General features: G+C 31.8%; 2 protein-coding genes across 2 annotated transcripts; both read right to left on the bottom strand.

Annotated features, from left to right (window-relative positions):
- Positions 1-573: 573 nt before the first annotated feature.
- LOC116107409 (cysteine-rich receptor-like protein kinase 10) lies at positions 574-3,549 on the bottom strand. Its single transcript, XM_031393686.1, has 6 exons — positions 2,457-3,549; positions 1,877-2,055; positions 1,600-1,810; positions 1,272-1,509; positions 980-1,130; positions 574-888 (listed from the first exon to the last, which is right to left on the bottom strand). Exons 1-6 carry the CDS (start codon positions 3,547-3,549, stop codon positions 574-576), a joined length of 2,187 nt encoding a protein of 728 aa, XP_031249546.1.
- A 12,467-nt stretch (positions 3,550-16,016) lies between these two features.
- Positions 16,017-16,764, bottom strand: LOC116107407 (pentatricopeptide repeat-containing protein At5g48910-like). Its single transcript, XM_031393685.1, has 2 exons — positions 16,488-16,764; positions 16,017-16,399 (listed from the first exon to the last, which is right to left on the bottom strand). The coding sequence occupies exons 1-2, from the start codon at positions 16,762-16,764 to the stop codon at positions 16,017-16,019; spliced, it is 660 nt and encodes a 219-aa protein (XP_031249545.1).
- Positions 16,765-18,611: the final 1,847 nt, after the last annotated feature.

Here is an 18,611-nt window from a genome sequence, read left to right as displayed (position 1 = left end):
TCCATGTTTATACTCTGTAATTGATAGCCTTAATTCTAGGATACTTACTTGGAATAGCTCCTGTTAACGTGTATTTATTTCCTCATATGAGCACTTGTAATGTGTGTGTAATAGTTTTCTTTAAACAGTGCAGTAATATAGAATTGAGAGATTCTCAAACTTCATCATATTCCAATAAGAAGAAACCGGCCATCAACTATCAAACTTAATGGCTCGTTGAACTTAATTTGTATGCATTTCCTTAAAGTCTATTAGATTGACCAAGTCTTATAAGTTATAAATGGAGCTTGGACTTCTATACACTGGCATTTTGAATAAAATTAAGTTCATCAGGTTGTTCATCACTATCACACAAACAATGAGAACATAGAAATAGATCTGTAACCAATTATTCATACTTTCCCAGCATATAAACAATCATTTAGTTTCACGAATCAAAAGGGTAATACAAAAACTGACACAAAATAATCACATAGCAGGTTGAATGAATTAACAGTGTCTAGCTTGCCAGAATTTCAGGATATATAACAGTTAATAATATTGGTGATCTGATTAAAAGCTACATTATAAAGCTTATCTAGCTACCACGTCTGAAACTGTTACATCATTAATTGATGAAGTGCTCCCTGAACAACCTTCCCATTGTCGTACAGTTTTATTTTGTAGATTTTGTTCTGAGAAAGCAGGCTTCCTTGGAATCATCACATCGGTGCTTTCATTTTTAAGCATTGTGAAAACTTCCAACATGGAAGGTCGATCAATTGGATTTTCTTGGACGCATAACAGAGCTATTTGCAAGCATCTCACTAATTTACAAGATGAATATGTATCATCTAGTGATTTGTCCATAAATTCCATGCATTTGCCATCTTTCCATAGCTCATACGCCTGAAAAATTATCAAATAATTTATTCTACTGCTAAGTACAATATGATTTACAAATTAGAACTAATGAATAATTTTAAAGATATTAACTTACATAGTCTAGAAGGCTTAAACTTTCATTCGGACCACACAAAAGAGAAATCCTTTTGCCACTTATGATCTGTAGAAGTAGAACCCCAAAACTATAAACATCGGATTTTGTAGAGTACAAGCCTTTTCTAGCATATTCAGGAGAAACATAACCACTGCAATTGATTATTAAAAAAAAAAAAATCAATAAAATAAAATGAAATAAAATTATATAAAAGAAGCAAAATCTTGAGATAATAATATAGCATTAAGATCTATTATATACTATATCCATTTGCAATGTTCCAACCACTTACAGTGTTCCAACAATACGTCCTGTATTAGCTTCAAGATCACTTTTTGCAAACATTCTAGCCATGCCAAAGTCTGATATTTTTGGCTTCGTATCTTCATCTAACAAGATATTACTCAATTTTAGATCTCGATGAATAATAGTCAATCTTGAGTATTCTTGAAGATATAAAAGGCCTTGTATAATTCCTTCAATTATCTGAATACGTTTTTCCCAATCCAAAACATATAGTCTAATAGGGTCTGCATATATAAATTAAATCATAAACAATCAGTAACAATGTAAACTAAATGGCTGACACAAAAGCAAAAGATTGCAAATAAAATTCTAACCAAAAAGGTAAGAGTCTAAGCTTTTATTTGGCATGTATTCGTAGACAAGTATATGTTCATCTCCGTCAATGCAAAAACCCAAAACTCGGAGAAGATTTACATGTTGGAGCTTCGCAGTAAGCGTAACCTCATTCTTGAATTCCTCAAACCCTTGAGTTGATGCTTTTGCAAGTTTCTTCACTGCTATTTCTTGTCCATTTGATAGTATACCCTGAAAAATACACACTTGATAAGCACAAGTTCTTAAAATGTGAAAAAACGTAACAAGATAAAGTACCTTGTAAACAGGACCATATCCACCCTGTCCAAGCTTATTTTTAGTTGAAAATCCATCGGTAGCTGCCTCAATAGCAGGAAACGAATATTCTATCAGATTAGGAACATTGCTTTTAAAATCTCCGGCTGCTACTGCTTTTTTTTCTTTATCATTGGATTGTTTAGTTAAGTCACTCGCCCCTGTCAACCAAGAGAAACATTAATTGGAGAAAGGAAAAAAAAAATTAAATAACATAGTAAACATATATGGCTGGAAACTCTTGCCTTTGAATTTGAGCTTTCTCCTGCAGCAATAACATATCACAAATGTTCCAAGTAGAAGAACAAAAGCTGCCGTTGTAGACAAAATAATTACCATTGAGCGCCTCCTATTATTTTTTCCATTTTTATAATCCTCTTGATGTGAAGAAATACTACTGTTGATCCCAGCTGTAAAAATACACTATGTATGTTAGCTGTAGGTGCCGTCAAGATCTTAATTCAAATCATTGGGAGAGAATCTTGTTGCAGTAATCAAATACTACTACTATATGCGTTGAAATGATCAAGAAGATTACAACTATGAGCGAAGCATTTCTTACCTGCAGCTTGAGAAAGCACCCAATTACGATCATAGGAGACTAGCCATACATAGTAACCAAGTAGCTTCTTCTCCTTGGCATAAGAAATCTTAGCTCTAATAGCCTCAACGTCATCAAAGCCAATCCAAGTTTTTCCGATTAAGCAATAATTCACCACATAAGTTTCATTGTACATGATATGAGCACTATCATATTGCTCAATATAATTCTTGATATACTTGTAGGTCAGAAATCCATCTTGTTTAATAGCTGGTCCTGTTGCTGGTGCACCAATAACATTGTGAGCCAGGTTCACAAGAGTCCACGCATAACCATAGTAAGGCAACCCTAAAACCAACTTATTAGCTGACAATCCTCCATCGATCCATGCCCTTATACCGTAATCAGTGTTTAAAACACTACCTGGATCATACAGAGCTGCATTAGCCGCAGTACTGAAGTTGTTCCACGGTGGCCTAGAGTATTCACTGGCTATAACATGAACCCAATCCAAGTATTGTTGCATCGAGTCTACCGGGTAATTTCCTGAAGATGTCAATGGTGAATATCTAACCCTCGCAGTCAAAATCAATTCTGACGTGCTGGAGTTTCTTGCCTCTGAACTGATAGCAGCTCGCCACTCTTGAAACAGAATACCCATATTGATCTCATCAGAGACTGTGTCTGGATATATCCAAGAAAAGTCCAGGCCACGGAAACCGTAAAGCCTGGCTAATGATACTGAGGAGTCAATAAAAGATTTTCTGTAAGAAGAATTTCTTACCATTAAAGAAATGGTTGAAGAATTTGCTTTTTCACCCCCAATGGATAGAATTGTATCGATTGAGGGATTCTTTTGTTTTAAAGTGTGTGTGAAGTTGGAGATATATTTTTCATCGAGAGGTGATAGATAAAGTTGGTAGGAGACCGGATCAAGACCAGCAAAAGCGCAAATAAGGTGAGTAAATAGAGCAGAATTTATTTCTGAAACGGGAATCGTATCAACTAAATTCCAGTAATAACCAACCCTGATCCAATTAGTTTGCGCTATTGATGGACCGAATTGTAAAGAGAGGAAAATATGGAACACAAGCATGATAATCTTGGATACCATTGGAAAAGCTTCTTGAAAGCCAGCGTTTTATCTGTGAAAACTAAGAGAGAGAATCTAATTTTGGGAGAAAAACTTAAGAGTAATCTTAATCGAGTATTTGATTGATTGATTACAAAGAAGGCTTAACTCATTTATATATAGAGTAATGAGTAAAGAGTTTACAGAGTAATAAGCAAAGAGTAAAGTTAAGGAGTGACCAAGAAGACGACGACTTTAAGAGCATAATCAAAACGGTGTAGTTTTGATTCTTATGTAGACAAAGTCAATGTATTGAAAAGTCAGCACTTGGCCAACATTTTCTATGAGCTCTTAAGCACGTGCTATATATATTTTGATAAATTTCCTCAGTTCTATATATACACACACTTGAGTGGGTGAGAAAGTTCCTCAGTTCTATCTAACTCGAAGATATTTTAATAAATTTCCTGTAGAAGGAAATTAATTAACTACTGCAAACTTTCAAACTATATCTTATCATATGGAAGAAGTTTATGTAAGATAGAAGGTGATACAACATTCGTATAGAAATTTCTTAAATAGTTTTAAATAATGCAATATTAAGGTATGAAGTAGACAGCGAGACTAATCAGCAGTAGAACTTAAAATTTTTACAAGCGCAATAAATCAAATCTGCAAATTAATTAATGCTTTATTTAAGTCCAGGCATTAAAGTTGTAATAAGTAAATTTGTACTAATTTTCTTGAGAAAGTATAAACGCAGCTTCCATTTACTAGCTCCATGAAGACCTTGACCTTGTTATAAGTATTTTGGACATAACAAAGTCAAGGTCATCACTAACATATTCATGAAAATTTCGTAGGAAATTTCTGTGCTCAAACATAAAGACCTTCTAACCCTCGAGTGAAAAGATACAATATTTTATGATATATGAATAGTCAATAAGATTATCTGTGTTTTTTATGCTGACCTGGTCTAGTGCTCGATCGCCTTGGACTTTAATTTCTGGCACGATCAGTTCATTATCTACAGGTGGTCTTAAATTTTTTTTTTTTTTTTTTTTTTTTTTTGGATTAGGAAATTAATAAGAAACTCTTGTATAATAGAATTTATATGAATTATAAGAAAAATAATTCCAAGCAACAAGAATTCAAGTTAAACATCTAAAAAGCAAATCCTGAAAAAACACCAGGCTTCTCAGCAGCCTTAATTGATTAATTCATCTGCCAATCACTTCTTGATTATTTTTTTATCCATTTAAAATGTGGAGATTCAAACTTAAATGATATTTATCTTTCAATGCAACAATATTTATTTACCACCACTTATACTAAATAGTTTTAACTATTTGATAAAAGTTAAATAAGCTATTGATATTTATGAAGTAAACGCAAATTCTAAAATTTTCTTTCTCAATGCTAGCTGTCTTCCAATGCTTTCTTAGCGTAAGAAAAACTTTACCATGACCTTGTTTATAAATCTTATGGAGATAACAAAGTTAAGGTCACATCACTAAAATATTGACGGAAATTTCGGAATGGATAGCGGTGTAGTCACTGATGGATTCTTTTGTTTCCCTATGTCTGTAGACTGTAAAGGTGGAGAAGCATTTTCTATAAGAGAGCAGACGACATGTTGGCACCCAAAGATTAGTAAAATAGCAAGTTTACACTCTTGGTTTCATATATTCGAGATTCTCACCCTTAAAGTAACATTATTTAGCGATTTTTAGTTTTTGACATAGACACAAAGGGTGCTATTACCATATTTTCCTTGATAAATAAATAAATTACATTTTAACTCTCAAATTAGTAGAAGTAGAATAATAACCATCTTATTTTCAAATTTATTTTAATTACATCTTCTTTTTCAACCTTTATATCGTCCCCATCTCCAATCACGCAACCATTGCCATTGCCACCGCTACCTAGTCTCTACCTCTAGAAACTCTATCAACTATCACCAAGGCCGCCATGACCAACATCAAACCCAGATCCAAACTTCATACCCATAATAAAAAAACACCCCATATACAAAAACTAAAACAATTTATCGTTTTTGGTTGACTTTGGCCATTACCCATAACCTTTGTCCAACCACATGGTTCAAGCCCGATCTGGCCCGATTCTGGCTTTGTTGGCCTTCCCCATCACAACCACAAGCACCATCGTCCTTCTATCTCCAAAACCCCAACTTTTGCCATCTAATTCCACCCAATTTTATGTTGGTCACCGCTAGGGTTCACACGATTTCTCTTGCTAGATTCTCATGATTTCCAGAGACCAAAATAAAAATTGACACCACCCTTAGACTCACCATCAACCCCTTAATAAAACCCCCAACCTTTTGGGCCTTGATCGTTTATCGTTCACCAACCGTCGCAAGGGTTCATACGATTCTCTCTTGCTAGATTCTAGCAATTTTCGGTGACAAAAATCAAAATTGACACCACCCTAAGACTCACAATCAACCCTTTAACAAAACCCCCAACCTTCTAGCACAATTTTCATGATCCAAAGAAACTTAAATCACAGTTATCAAAAGGATCATAATCAACCTCATGTTTGAGAGCCAAACCTTTGCTCGGTTTTTGTTTTTCCCATCGTTGCGAATTCAGCTTATACGTTTGGAGAGATCCAATGAGTTCATCGATGTCCATAGCATCCAAATCTCGGCATTCTTCAATAGTGGTGACCTTTGACATAAATCTCCGAGGCAAATAGCAAAGCACTTTCCAGCATTAGAATATGTTCTTCCTAAAGCAAAACATTCATTAGAAATAGCACACACTCTACCATAAAAATCAGTTATAGTCTCATCTTCTTCCATGTTCAAGTTTTCAAAATCAGTGACAAGTCTTCTAAGTCTATTTCGTTTCACGGTACTAGTTCCCTCATTCTTGACTTGGAGTCTATCCCAAGCATCTTTAGCAAGCTCACAATTAGCTATGACTTTTATTTGGTTCACATTAACAACATTAAAAAGAGCATGAAGTGCTTTAGAGTTATAATTTGCCAAAGTTATTTCATCAGTAGTCCAACTAGCAACAGCTTTTGGTTTAGACACTTCATTTTCAACTATAATTGGGGATGTCCAACCATTCACAACCGTAGACCAGACTCTTTCATCAATAAACTTAAGGAAGGCATGCATCCTAGGTCTCCATGTGTAATAGTTAGGACCTTCTAACACTAATCAAAATTCAGTGATTAGATACAAAAACTTCACTACACTAATAAAAAACTTCACTACACTAATCAAATGGATATTAATATCTTTCTTAATCATCCAAATGAGTAACAAGTCGTGTATGCTTTAACTGAAGAATAAATCATTACTAGAATTAAACAAGAAGAGGAATGAGACAATCCTGATGATGAATATAGTACGAAAATACCAAAATTTTCATGCCAAGAAGCTCAAAACATGCAGTTAGATATATTTTGGCTTCAACAAGAAGGTGTCCATGTTGGCGACTTATTACGTACCCACAAGATAAAAGATATGGTAACAACTCTAAAGCATAAATCATTGTCTCAAACAACTTTAGATAAATATTTTATTTCATCTTAAAAATTTAATGTAACATAACATATTTTTTTTTTTTATAATATACGTACAATTATTACTATATAGAGGCAAATTCCTTAAGACAAGACCTAGAAAAACTATAATTTTTTAGAATGTGAAATTTATTCTTATTTATAACTAGCCTAAGTTGAGACCAAAATTTTTTATGACTACATGGAGGTTATTCCTATATGGAGTATTACTATAGAAAGGTTCTACTATATTATGGAACAAATTATAATTTCGTTGAAAGGAAAAAACCGCCAGTTACTGCTAACAAATTTGTATGTATGTTAAGATAAGAAAAAACTAAAATCAGATTGATTGCAGTGCTATAAATTATAGGTTAACTTGGTTCAGTTTAAAGCACATATTTGAAAATTGAAACTTTAAATTAATAATAAGCCAAAATATTTTTTTGCGATTTTTAAAAAAGTTATTTCAATGAATTATCTAGATAAGCAAATAGAAGACCGAGGTCTTTTCATAGACGAGTTTAAACCATTACCTCCCTTGTGATTTTTGAAATTAACGAGTTGGTCACTTTTTTTTCTTCTGGAAAAGGTAAATTCCATAAAAGAAAAGAAACTATACAGAAAATTAGGGGCATACCCTAGAAGAGGTCTAAAAAAGACTAGAATATATGTGCCCATCTTTTTGGGCAAAAGAATGCGAGCATCCGCCCAAAAAGGAGCACGCAAGCTCCAAACAAAGGAGGGAGATGTGCACAAGTGCCCTAACGAAGCTCAAACCAAACAAAAAAGAGAAACGGACACAAGCTCCAAACAAGCGCGCACAAGCTCAAAACAAACAAGACCAATTAATCAGACATGCTCCAAATGGCTCTAAGCTAAGGATGGATGGCATACTTGGAGGCTAGGTCAAAAGCTCAATCTCGGACTATGGAAAAGATCTCATCAGTGATCACATGCGAGGTCTTGCTCTCACAACTAAACACACAAATATTCCTTTCACACCAAATGAAGTCAACTGTGACAAAGAAGACTAACCATGCAAGGAGATGTCTGAAGTCGTCCTTGCATCTATGATGCAGGATTGTCCACTAGATTAAAGCTATCCATAAGAAGAGAGGTTAGGCTATGAGGGTTTTGGAAGAAACCTCTCCCCAGACTGACATTGAGAAAACATAGCTAAAGAATAAATGCTCATGTGTCTTGATCGTAAAGCCAGTAGAGGACACAGTCAACAAAACCAATGAGGCCGTGGGACTAAAGGCGATCCATGGTATGAAGTTTACCCTGATTGGCCAACCGAAGGATAAAGGAGTGCTGGGGATATGCCCTAGAAACCACAAGAGATGGTGTAAAGAGTTCACGTCTAGAGCAAGTTCCAGGCTAAATCAACAGAGAATTTGCTAGAATGGTGTCCCTTCCAAACAATGTAGTCGCTGATCTCAGATCTCGGGGCCTGAGTGATGGAATCCAAAATCGATTGAATAGGTGGATCCCTAATAGAAAAGACCCAGAGGCCATCGACAATGATATCTAAAACTCTAGGATCCTAAGGGAGCCTTGTGGAAGATAAGATCCGAAAATGGAAAATATCACATAACTGACTGTGCGGTGACCAAAAATCCTACCATAAGAAGGTATCCTGCCCATCCGCTATATAGGGGTGAGCGGTTCCGGGTACCCTGCACTTTTCCGGGGAACCGGAACCGGAACCGCACAGTACAGGTTCCCAAAAAAAGGAACCGGAACCGGAACCGCACAGTACAGGTTCTTCAATTCAAGGAACCGGAACCTAAAATGCAGGTTCCGGTTCCTTTTCAGGGTACCCTGTAAAAAATCAATTACCCCCCTATTAGTTTAAAAAATAACAAAAATACCTTATAAGTTTACAAATACACCCCTAACAAATTTCGGTATTCATTCATTTGTGTGTCCAATGTAAATCATAACCTGTAATCTCTAAGCAATGCTTGAATTCAATCAATTCATCACAATTACATAAAATTCGTCAATCAAACCAAACACAAAACATTATTCATCACAATTCACATAAAAATTTCACCAAAATCATTTAAACAAACAACAATCTAATACTAATTACTAACATTGCCATTTGCCAGGGGTCTATTTGATAAGTTAATAAATATTAATGTTTATAAATTTATTAATTTAATGTTATAATTGGTTAATTGGGTATTTATAATATACCAAATTAATTTAGAAATTTAATATTAGAAACAAGTAATGTTATAATTAAATAAGTGATCATACTACAATGTAAATTGTATGTATAAATAATTAAGTGATCATACTACAAGTAAATTGTAATGTTTATAATTAAGAATATTTAATAATGTATATTATAATTATTAAATTGTTAATCATTGATTAAGTATTATAATATTGTTTATAATAGAATGTTATAATTAATTAAATAATCATACCATAAATTTATATATAATGGTATAATTAATAAAATTATAATAATTCGATTAAATATTGTGCAAATTAGTAAATACTAATGTTTTATAATATAGTACTAATCAATTAAGTAATCATTTAATTATGTAATGTATATTAATTATATGTCATACTATAATAGTATATAATGTTATAATGAATTAAGTAATCATACTACAATCTATAATTTAATATTATAATTAATTAAATTTCAAATCATTTAATTAATATACTAATGTTTATAATGGAATGTTATAATTGATTAAGTAATCATATTACAAATATATAAAGTAATGTTATAATTAATTAAATTTTAATCGTTTAATTAAGTATGTAATGTATAGTAAAATACTAATGATAATGTAAGTTATAAATTCATACTAATTAAGTAATTATGTAATCATTTTACTATATAATGTATAATTAAGTAAGTATTATAATATAATGTAATATATATATTATATTATAAGTAATTATAAACTTAATGTAATGCTTAATTAATGTTTATAAGGTAATGTTATAATTATTAAATTTCTTATCATTTAATTAAGCATTGTGCTAATGTTTATGTAGTAAATTAGTAATTACTAATGTTTAAATATAATATCATAACTCATAATCAATTAAGTATATTAATTATGTAATGTTATATTATTATATGATCATACTATATAGTATAATGTAATGTTATAATGAATTAAGTAATCATACTACAAATCTATAATTTATATTATAATTAATTAAATTTCAAATCATTTAATTATATACTAATGTTTAAAATGGAATGTATAATTGATTAAGTAACATATTACAATATATAAAGTAATGTTATAATTAATTAAATTTTTAATCGTTTAATTAAGTAATGTAATAGATAGTAGATTACTAATGTTTATAATGTAATGTTATAAATTCATAACTAATTAAGTAATTATGTAATCATTTACTATATAATGCTATAATTAAGTAAGTGATCATATATAATGTAATAAATAATATTTAATTTAATTGAGTAATATTTAACTATAAAGTAATGCTTAATTAATGTTTATAGGTAGTTATAATAATTAAATTTCTTATCATTTAATTAAGTATTGTGCTAATGTTTATGTAGTAAATTAGTAATTACTAATGTTTAAAATATAATATCATAACTCATAATCAATTAAAATTATTAATTATGTAATGTTATATTAATTATATGATCATACTATAAATGTATAAGTAATGTTATAATGAAATAGTAATCATACTACAAATCTATAATTTATATAAATTAATTAAATTTCAAATCATTTGATTAATATACTAATGTTTTATAAGGAATGTTCTAATTGATTAAGTAATCATATTACAATATATAAGTAAGTTATAATTAATTAAATTTTTAATCGTTTAATTAAGTAATGTAATAGTATAGTAAATTACTTATGTTATAATGTAATGTTATAAATTTATAACTAATTAGTAATTATGTAATCATTACTATATAATGTTATAATTAAGTAAGTAATCAAATATAATGTAATATTATAATATTATAATTTAATTGAGTAATTATTTAATAAATGTAATGCTAATTAATGTTTATAATGAAGTTTATAAGATAATGTTATAATTATTAAATTTTACATTCAATTAAGTTTGTGCTAATGTTATATAGTAAATAGTAATTACTAATGTTTAAAATATAATATCAACTCATAATCAATTAAGTAATTATTTAATTAGTAATGTTATATTAATATATGATCATACTATAATAGTTAATGTAAAGTTATAATGAATAAATAATCATATTATAAACTATAATTAATATTATAATTAATTAAATTTCAAATCATTTGATTAATATACTAATGTTTATAATAGAATGTTATAATTGATTAAGTAATTATATTATAAATATATAAGGTAATGTTATAATTAATAAATTTTTAACGTTTAATTAAGTAATGTAATATATAGTAAATTAGTAAATTACTAATGTTATAATGTAATGTTATAAATTCATAACTAATTATGTAATTGTAATCATTTAACTATGTAGCATAATTAAGTAAATGATCATTATATAATGTAATATAATATTATAATTTAATTGAGTAATTATTTAACTATAATGTAATGTTTAATTAATGTTTATAATGAAATGTTTATAAGGTAAGTTATAATTAATTAAATTTCTTATCATTTAATTAAGTATTGTGTGCTAATGTTTATGTAGCAAATTAATAATTACTAAGTTTTAAAACATATATCATAACTCATAATCAATAGTAATTATTAATTATGTAATGTTATAATTAATTATAAACATACTATAATGTATATTATAGTGAATTAACTATTAAATATCATACTATAAATTTAATGTAATATTATAATTAATTAAATTTTTATCATTAATTAAGTTGTACTAATGTTTATATAAAGTCAATTAATTAAGTAGTAATCAATTAATGTAATGCATAATTAATTATACTATAAATCAATTAAGTAATGTTATAAAATTTAATTAATTAAGTAATCATTTAACTATAATGTAATGTTATAATTGATTAAGCATGATATTTAATACGTAATTAAATTTATTAATGTTTATCAATTATCATATATAATTAATTAATACTAATTTATTATGATATACTTAGAACTTGATAATTGAAGTAAAAACTAAATATATTATTACTCAATCAAATATACTATTTATTCAAAAATATTCTTTTAGTAACATTAAAAATGTAAAACACTTTTAATTGGATCATAATTCCAATTATTCACTTAATTGATCAAAACTTTAATATTAAGTATTATAATATATTAAAGCTTTAATATGGTGTAATTTATATGTAATAAGTATAATTGTATTCGTTATTATTTAATAGGTTATTCTAAAAATTTAACTTTTTCTATTTTAAATTTTTTATATGTAAATAATAGAAACTCCCCCATTATTTACATTTCACAATATTTCATTATAGTCCAGGTTCCAAAATAGGTTCTAAACAGGTTCCAAAAACAGGTTCCAATATAGGTTCCAAAACAGGTTTCAACAGGTTTCAAAACAGGTTCCAAAACAGGTTCCAAACAGGTTCCAAACAGGTTCCAAACAGGTTCCAAAACAGGTTCCAAACGGGTACCCCTACAGGTTCAAACAGGGTACCCTTTTTACAGGTTCCGGTTCCTCCGGGGGTAAGAACCGGAACGGAACCGCACAGTAGCGGTTCCAAAAATTGAAACCGGAACCTACCGCACAGTGCAGGTTCTGGGTAGGTTTCGGTTCTGGTTCGGTTCTTACCCCCGGTTCCGGTTTACCGCTACCCGTGCTCACCTACGCTATACATGTGACAAAAATACCTCTGCACCAATCCGGAAAGGATCTTAAGATTTTTTTTTTTTTTTTTTTTTTTGTATTTTAAGAAAAATATTAAAATTATGAGGGTTTTCTTTGAATTTTTAAATATGTTTAGGGTAATATTATAATTTAACGGTCAAAGTACATCAACAGTCAGATTTAATGGCAAAAATTATTGACAAGAAAGGTGGTTGGATAATTTGCTTAACTAAGGAACCAACTGCAATATTGGAAACTACAAAGGAGGTAATATTATAAACCTCATGTAGGCTAGATCAATAATATTGGTATGGCCTTTGATGTGTTTGTCTGTGAAAGGGCATTTGCTAAACCATTCTGCTCACCTGAGTAATTGCTGAGTTTGCTCCTTTTGAGTCCCAACTCCCAACCACATTAAAAAATTGTATAACTTTGTTGAAATATTCTTGTCATATATCTATTCTCAGTGGATGAAGATCTTCGTCTTTTTGAGCAAAGATTTAATCTGTTTCATACGGGTCAAAATAGATTTGACAGCACATGCGGGGCTATAGAAGTCAGTAGGCAGTTGAAAAACGAATAAAACCTGCCAAATCCCAGCTACAATATATAGAAAGCTTTCGTCAAGTAAACTGTTAAAATAACAACCCCTGATTCTCTCACTATTAAACAAAAATATGTGCTAGAGAGGGTTTTGAGTTATCAAGAAGCTTTCAATTCATAGCCATAAATCGGGATAAGCTTCACCTCAGGACTTGATCTCAACCACATGATTGGATCACCCACACAGACTCTAGAAGCAACCCGTTAATTAACCTTAGCTAGTCTTGAAAATATTTGGTAGATATCTTGGAAAATTTAGAATATGAAATATGGCTTGTAATCAACTTAAAAACCTATATAAAGCAAACTTTGGTCTTGTATTGGGCAAGAAGTGTAAGTCTTCCTTGTTAATTTGTCAAAGTTAGCACTGTAAAGTTGTCTCCTCGTTCTCTTATCTCTCAAACTTAACGCACTGATCTTCTGCATCTCATCCATCTCTGATTAGTATAGTGGTAAATACTGACCAAACAATATGTATCAAATCTATTAAAAAATTTTAGAATAAATACACGATGAAGAGATACTTATAACTAAGTTATATTAATAGATAAAAAATAAAAGATAACATAATTATTTTACATTAATTCTGTGTTATTTTTATTTAATTATATGAATTAAAAATATTATTGTACGAATAATACTTGACAAATAATATCTATCATCTTCTTGCTAACCACCACTATAAAAGCCTTTTGCCAAATGTCACGATGTTATTTGGATCGTCCGACCTTAGTACACAAATACGAGATCAAGCATTAAATAAGCATGAATAAACCAAAAAACTCTCAAGAGTGAGAAAAGAACACGAAGAGCAGAGACGGACTCTTTTTTCTTTCGTGTTGTTGGGATTGGGAAAGCTAAAGCAGACCTAATTATAGCTGGCATTTAAAAGTCTTTGGTCTTCTTCTCTAGCAAAGGTATGACAGAAAGAGAGTTGATGGCATGCCATGAAAGTCATACATATCCAGCTATAATGTGGGGCCCTTAAAAGGAAAAAGAACACTAATAATTACCGTGGAAATGTGATTTGCCACTAACCATAGAAGTCTTGGTCAAGTAAACGAATTAGAATTTAGAAATACATAAATCTCAACTTAATGTTTTCCTTGTAAGAAAAAAGAGTTGGGCTTTCCAAGACGAAAGTCATATATATCCAGCTATAATGTGGGGCCCTTAAAAGGAAAAAGAAGACTAATAATTACCCTGGAAATGTAATTTGCCACTTACCATAGAAGTCTTGGTCAAGTAAACGAATTAGAATTTAGAAATACATAAATCTCAAAAAGAGATGGGCTTTCCAAGACAATCTTGGATCAGGATCAATATTAATGGCTGCGTTTGGTGTAATATTTTTATCCCTATTCTGGATCCTATTTTTCAAATAGCGTTTGGTACAATATTCTCAAAATATTACCCTATTTTTTTAATTACATTTTAACCCCATAAAGTTATTAATTTCACTAAATACCCCCTAAAAAAAAAGTTTAAAAATTAACAAAAACACCCCCATCAACCCAACTTGTCAGATTCCGGCCACCACCGTCGGTGATAGCCGGAATCTGTACAACGGCCAAACTTCCGACCAGAAATGGCCGGAAGTTCACCGCTGTGGCCTTTTCCGGCCAGATCCACCACGGATCTGGCCGGAAAAGGCCAGATCTGGCCGTCAGCGACGGCCAAAGAAATGGCCGTCGTTGACGGTCAACGACGGCCAAATCTTGGCCGTCGTTGACCGAAAACGACGGCCACATCTTTGGCCGTCGCTGACGGCCAAAGATGGCCGTCGTTTGGCATTTTCCGGCCGTCGACGGCCAAAACAAACGGTAGATCTGGCCTTTTCCGGCCAGATCCACCATGGATCTAGCCGGAAAAGGCCATAACGACGTGTTACGGCACAGATCCGACAAGTCTGTGCCGTAACGAAATTTTCCGGCCAGATTCCGGCGGTGGTGGCCGGAATCTGACACTGCAGATGGTGGGGGTGTTTTTGTCATTTTACATGTTAGGGTCTTTATGTAAATTAGTAAACCTAAGGGCTTTTTTATAAATTTTTAAAATTTACCTCGTAATACTCCCATATCCAATAACCCAATACTATCCCTAAAATCCTATCCAAAATACTAAACCAAACACACCCAATAACGGTTAACGGACAGGCCGGTTTTAGGATATTCAGTTTTGGATATGCATTGTACTTTGAGAAGGCACAATCAGATTAACTAACGGTCTATTAGTTACAATTTTCGAAAAATATTATTATAAAAAAGTATTTTAAGTTGAATTGAATCGAATTGGATTTGAATCTGAAAATATGTTTGATAAAATATCTGAAAATTATATTAGAGTTGGATAAAATACTGAATAGTTATTCGATACATTTTTTGAATAAAAGTTTTAAGACAGAATAGTTGTTTTGCACATTTTCTAAAAATATTTATTATTTGATTATGAAACTTTTTGTTTTTGTTTTTTTTTGTTTTCCAGCTTACAATAAAGAAGTTAGAAAATGGATTACCAATAATCTTCACATGAGCAACGACCATCTTGAAACCGATGGAATCTATGGCTATCTCAGAATTACAATTTCTCTATTATAGGCTTGAGATACAAGCTTCATAAATCCGGAGATTTTATTCACAATTCGGATTGGGGATTTTTCAGGGGTGCTTCTAAGCCCAAAAGCTACAGCCAACCTTTCACTGTGGTGAGATGATGTTTGTTGTAGTTCTTGTTGCTGTAATCTTCTTTCAATCTCGTCCAACATGGAATAAATTTCTGTAGCATGAGGATCAAAGAAATCCCCACAAGTAAACTTATGAAGAACATCTTGTTCTATAAGGCTATATCCTGGTTGCTTCCTTAATCCTATATCATGTAGCTTTGTTCTTAGTCTGCTCACACCATCTAATCTACCAGCTTTTGCATAAACATTTGAAAGTAGCACATATGCTGCATCAGTCAGTGGGTTAAGATGTATTGAATGTATGTTCGGCTATTTCGACATTTTGGTAGCTTCCACATGCTCTCAACAAGGAACTCCATATGCAAGCATCTGGTTTAATTGGCATGGAAGCAATGGAATTTGATGCCTCATCTAAATGCCCAGCACGACCCAGGATATCAACCATACATCCATAATGCTGTATCTTTGGGTTTATGTCGTAACTACTCATCTTATGGAAGAATTCGTAACCTTCATCTATTAAACCTCCATGACTACAGGCAGTTAGAAGAGCTATAAAAGTGACATGATTGGGCTTTATTCCAGTTTTCCATTTCCAAGTATAAATCAATTGCTGCGCTTGTTCCGCCATGGCATATGTTGCTATCATTGCAGTCCATACAAATATATTCCTCTCACTAATTTCAGAAAACAACTCCTAGGCTATTTCATAGCAACCACACCTTCCATACATGTCAATTAGACAAGTTCCTAACATGCTATCTAGACTAATTTGATTTTTCTTCATGTAAACATGGACCCAAATTCCATGATTAAGGGCTCCAACGCTAGCACAGGATGATATAGCAAACTAACCAAAGTGAACTTGTCAGTTTTTATACGAGAACTCTGCATCTTGTGGAAAAACTCAAACAACTCCTGAAACTGATTATATCTAGCATTGCAGTTCATCATAGTGTTCCACGAAATCACATCTTTTTCAGGAATCACATCAAAGAAGGCTCTTGCCTTTGCAATATTTCCATTTCTGCAAAATCCATCCAACATCTTTTTCAGGAATCACATCAAAAAAGGCTCTTGCCTTTGCAATATTTCCATTTCTGCAAAATCCATCCAACATTGTATTCCAAGTCACAATAGTCTTGTAAGGCAACTGCTCAAAGATTCTGCATGCTTCATTAACTTGTTCACATTCTGCATACAAGTCTATCAGAACATTTCCAAGAAACCCATCAACACTCATTCCATGCTTTAAAATCAAGCAGTGGATAGATCTGCCAAACCGAAATTCACCCACTTCAACACTTGCAGAAAGTGCTGTTATGAGCACAACCTCATCTGGCCAAACATCTTTGAACCTCATTTCTCTAAATAACTACAAACTCTCACAAAAATATCCACCTTGGACATAACCAGAAATCATTGCAGTCCATGAAATCAAGCTCCTCTCTGTCATCTGGTCAAACAGGAACCTAGCCACATCTATTTTATTCGACTTCACATACCCACTAATCAATGTAGTTCCCAAAACAACATCAACATCATCAGCACCGCATCTATCCAGAAGCTTTTGTGCTTCCTCCATTTTCCCACACTTGATATACATATCCACCAAACAATTCAACAAACTTCCAACTATGCTTAAATTTTTCTCCTCAATGTAGAGATGCAACGCCTCTCCCATTTTCACATCCCTCAACTTTGCACTTGCTGAAACCAAGCTGACCAGGATTATCTCATCAAGATTAACACCATTGACTATCATTTTACGAAATGAATCCAACGCTTCTCTATACAAACCCATTGTAACATAAGAAGATATCATGGTATTCCAATTAACAACATCTCTACTGGGCATTTTTTCGAACAATTGACACACTGCCTTCAATTTTCCACAGTTTTTATACATGCCCATTAAATTATTAATCAGAGATAGATAATTTCCGAACCCAGATTTCAAGATTCTCCTATGAACTTCACTCCCTTGTTTGAAAGCAAATGTTCTAGAGCAGACATGAATCAAGAAGCTGAAAGTAGATATATTTAATTGAACACCTTGTGAGACCAAATGGAAATAAATTGTCAAAACTTGAATAGAGACAAATAGCAAGAAAGTGAATAATAAAAACAGCAACTAGGAAACTTTGAAAAAAATGAGTGGCGGAAAGATCTGAACAATGCCCAAACATCAATTGAGTCGATATCAAAAACAAAAAAGAAAACAAAGCAGAGAAGCACGAAAAGAGGGAAAAAAAAGTACAAGATCAGAAGAGGTTTGCATTTGAAGCCAACTGACAGAATTGGCGAGATTAGACTGTTGGCCCTGTGACGAAGATTCAATGAATCAACAAAATAAAGCAAAAGAAGAAGTTAGTTTGAAATATAAAAGTGGAAAGTTGAAAAAAAAACACTTACAACGCGAGAACGTAGACGAGAAAGCGCGGTTACAGTCCTAAAGAACACCATGGCTGCCTCGTC

This window comes from Pistacia vera, unplaced genomic scaffold (genome assembly GCF_008641045.1).
Source record: "Pistacia vera cultivar Batoury unplaced genomic scaffold, PisVer_v2 Contig536, whole genome shotgun sequence".
NCBI lineage: Eukaryota > Viridiplantae > Streptophyta > Magnoliopsida > Sapindales > Anacardiaceae > Pistacia > Pistacia vera.
This window is presented reverse-complemented; position numbering and strand designations above follow the sequence as displayed.

Excerpts from the sequence above, each read along its gene's own strand:
- LOC116107409 (XM_031393686.1), bottom strand. The coding sequence starts at position 3,549 with ATGGTATCCAAGATTATCATGCTTGTGTTCCATATTTTCCTCTCTTTA. Across the intron at positions 2,056-2,456 it reads GGTGCTTTCTCAAGCTGCAG|GGGCGAGTGACTTAACTAAA; the intron begins GTAAGAAATGCT and ends CTTGGTTGACAG. Across the intron at positions 1,510-1,599 it reads CTTAGACTCTTACCTTTTTG|ACCCTATTAGACTATATGTT; the intron begins GTTAGAATTTTA and ends TTATATATGCAG.
- LOC116107407 (XM_031393685.1), bottom strand. The coding sequence starts at position 16,764 with ATGGCGGAACAAGCGCAGCAATTGATTTATACTTGGAAATGGAAAACT. Across the intron at positions 16,400-16,487 it reads ACCAGATGCTTGCATATGGA|CATATGTGCTACTTTCAAAT; the intron begins GTTCCTTGTTGA and ends TGACTGATGCAG.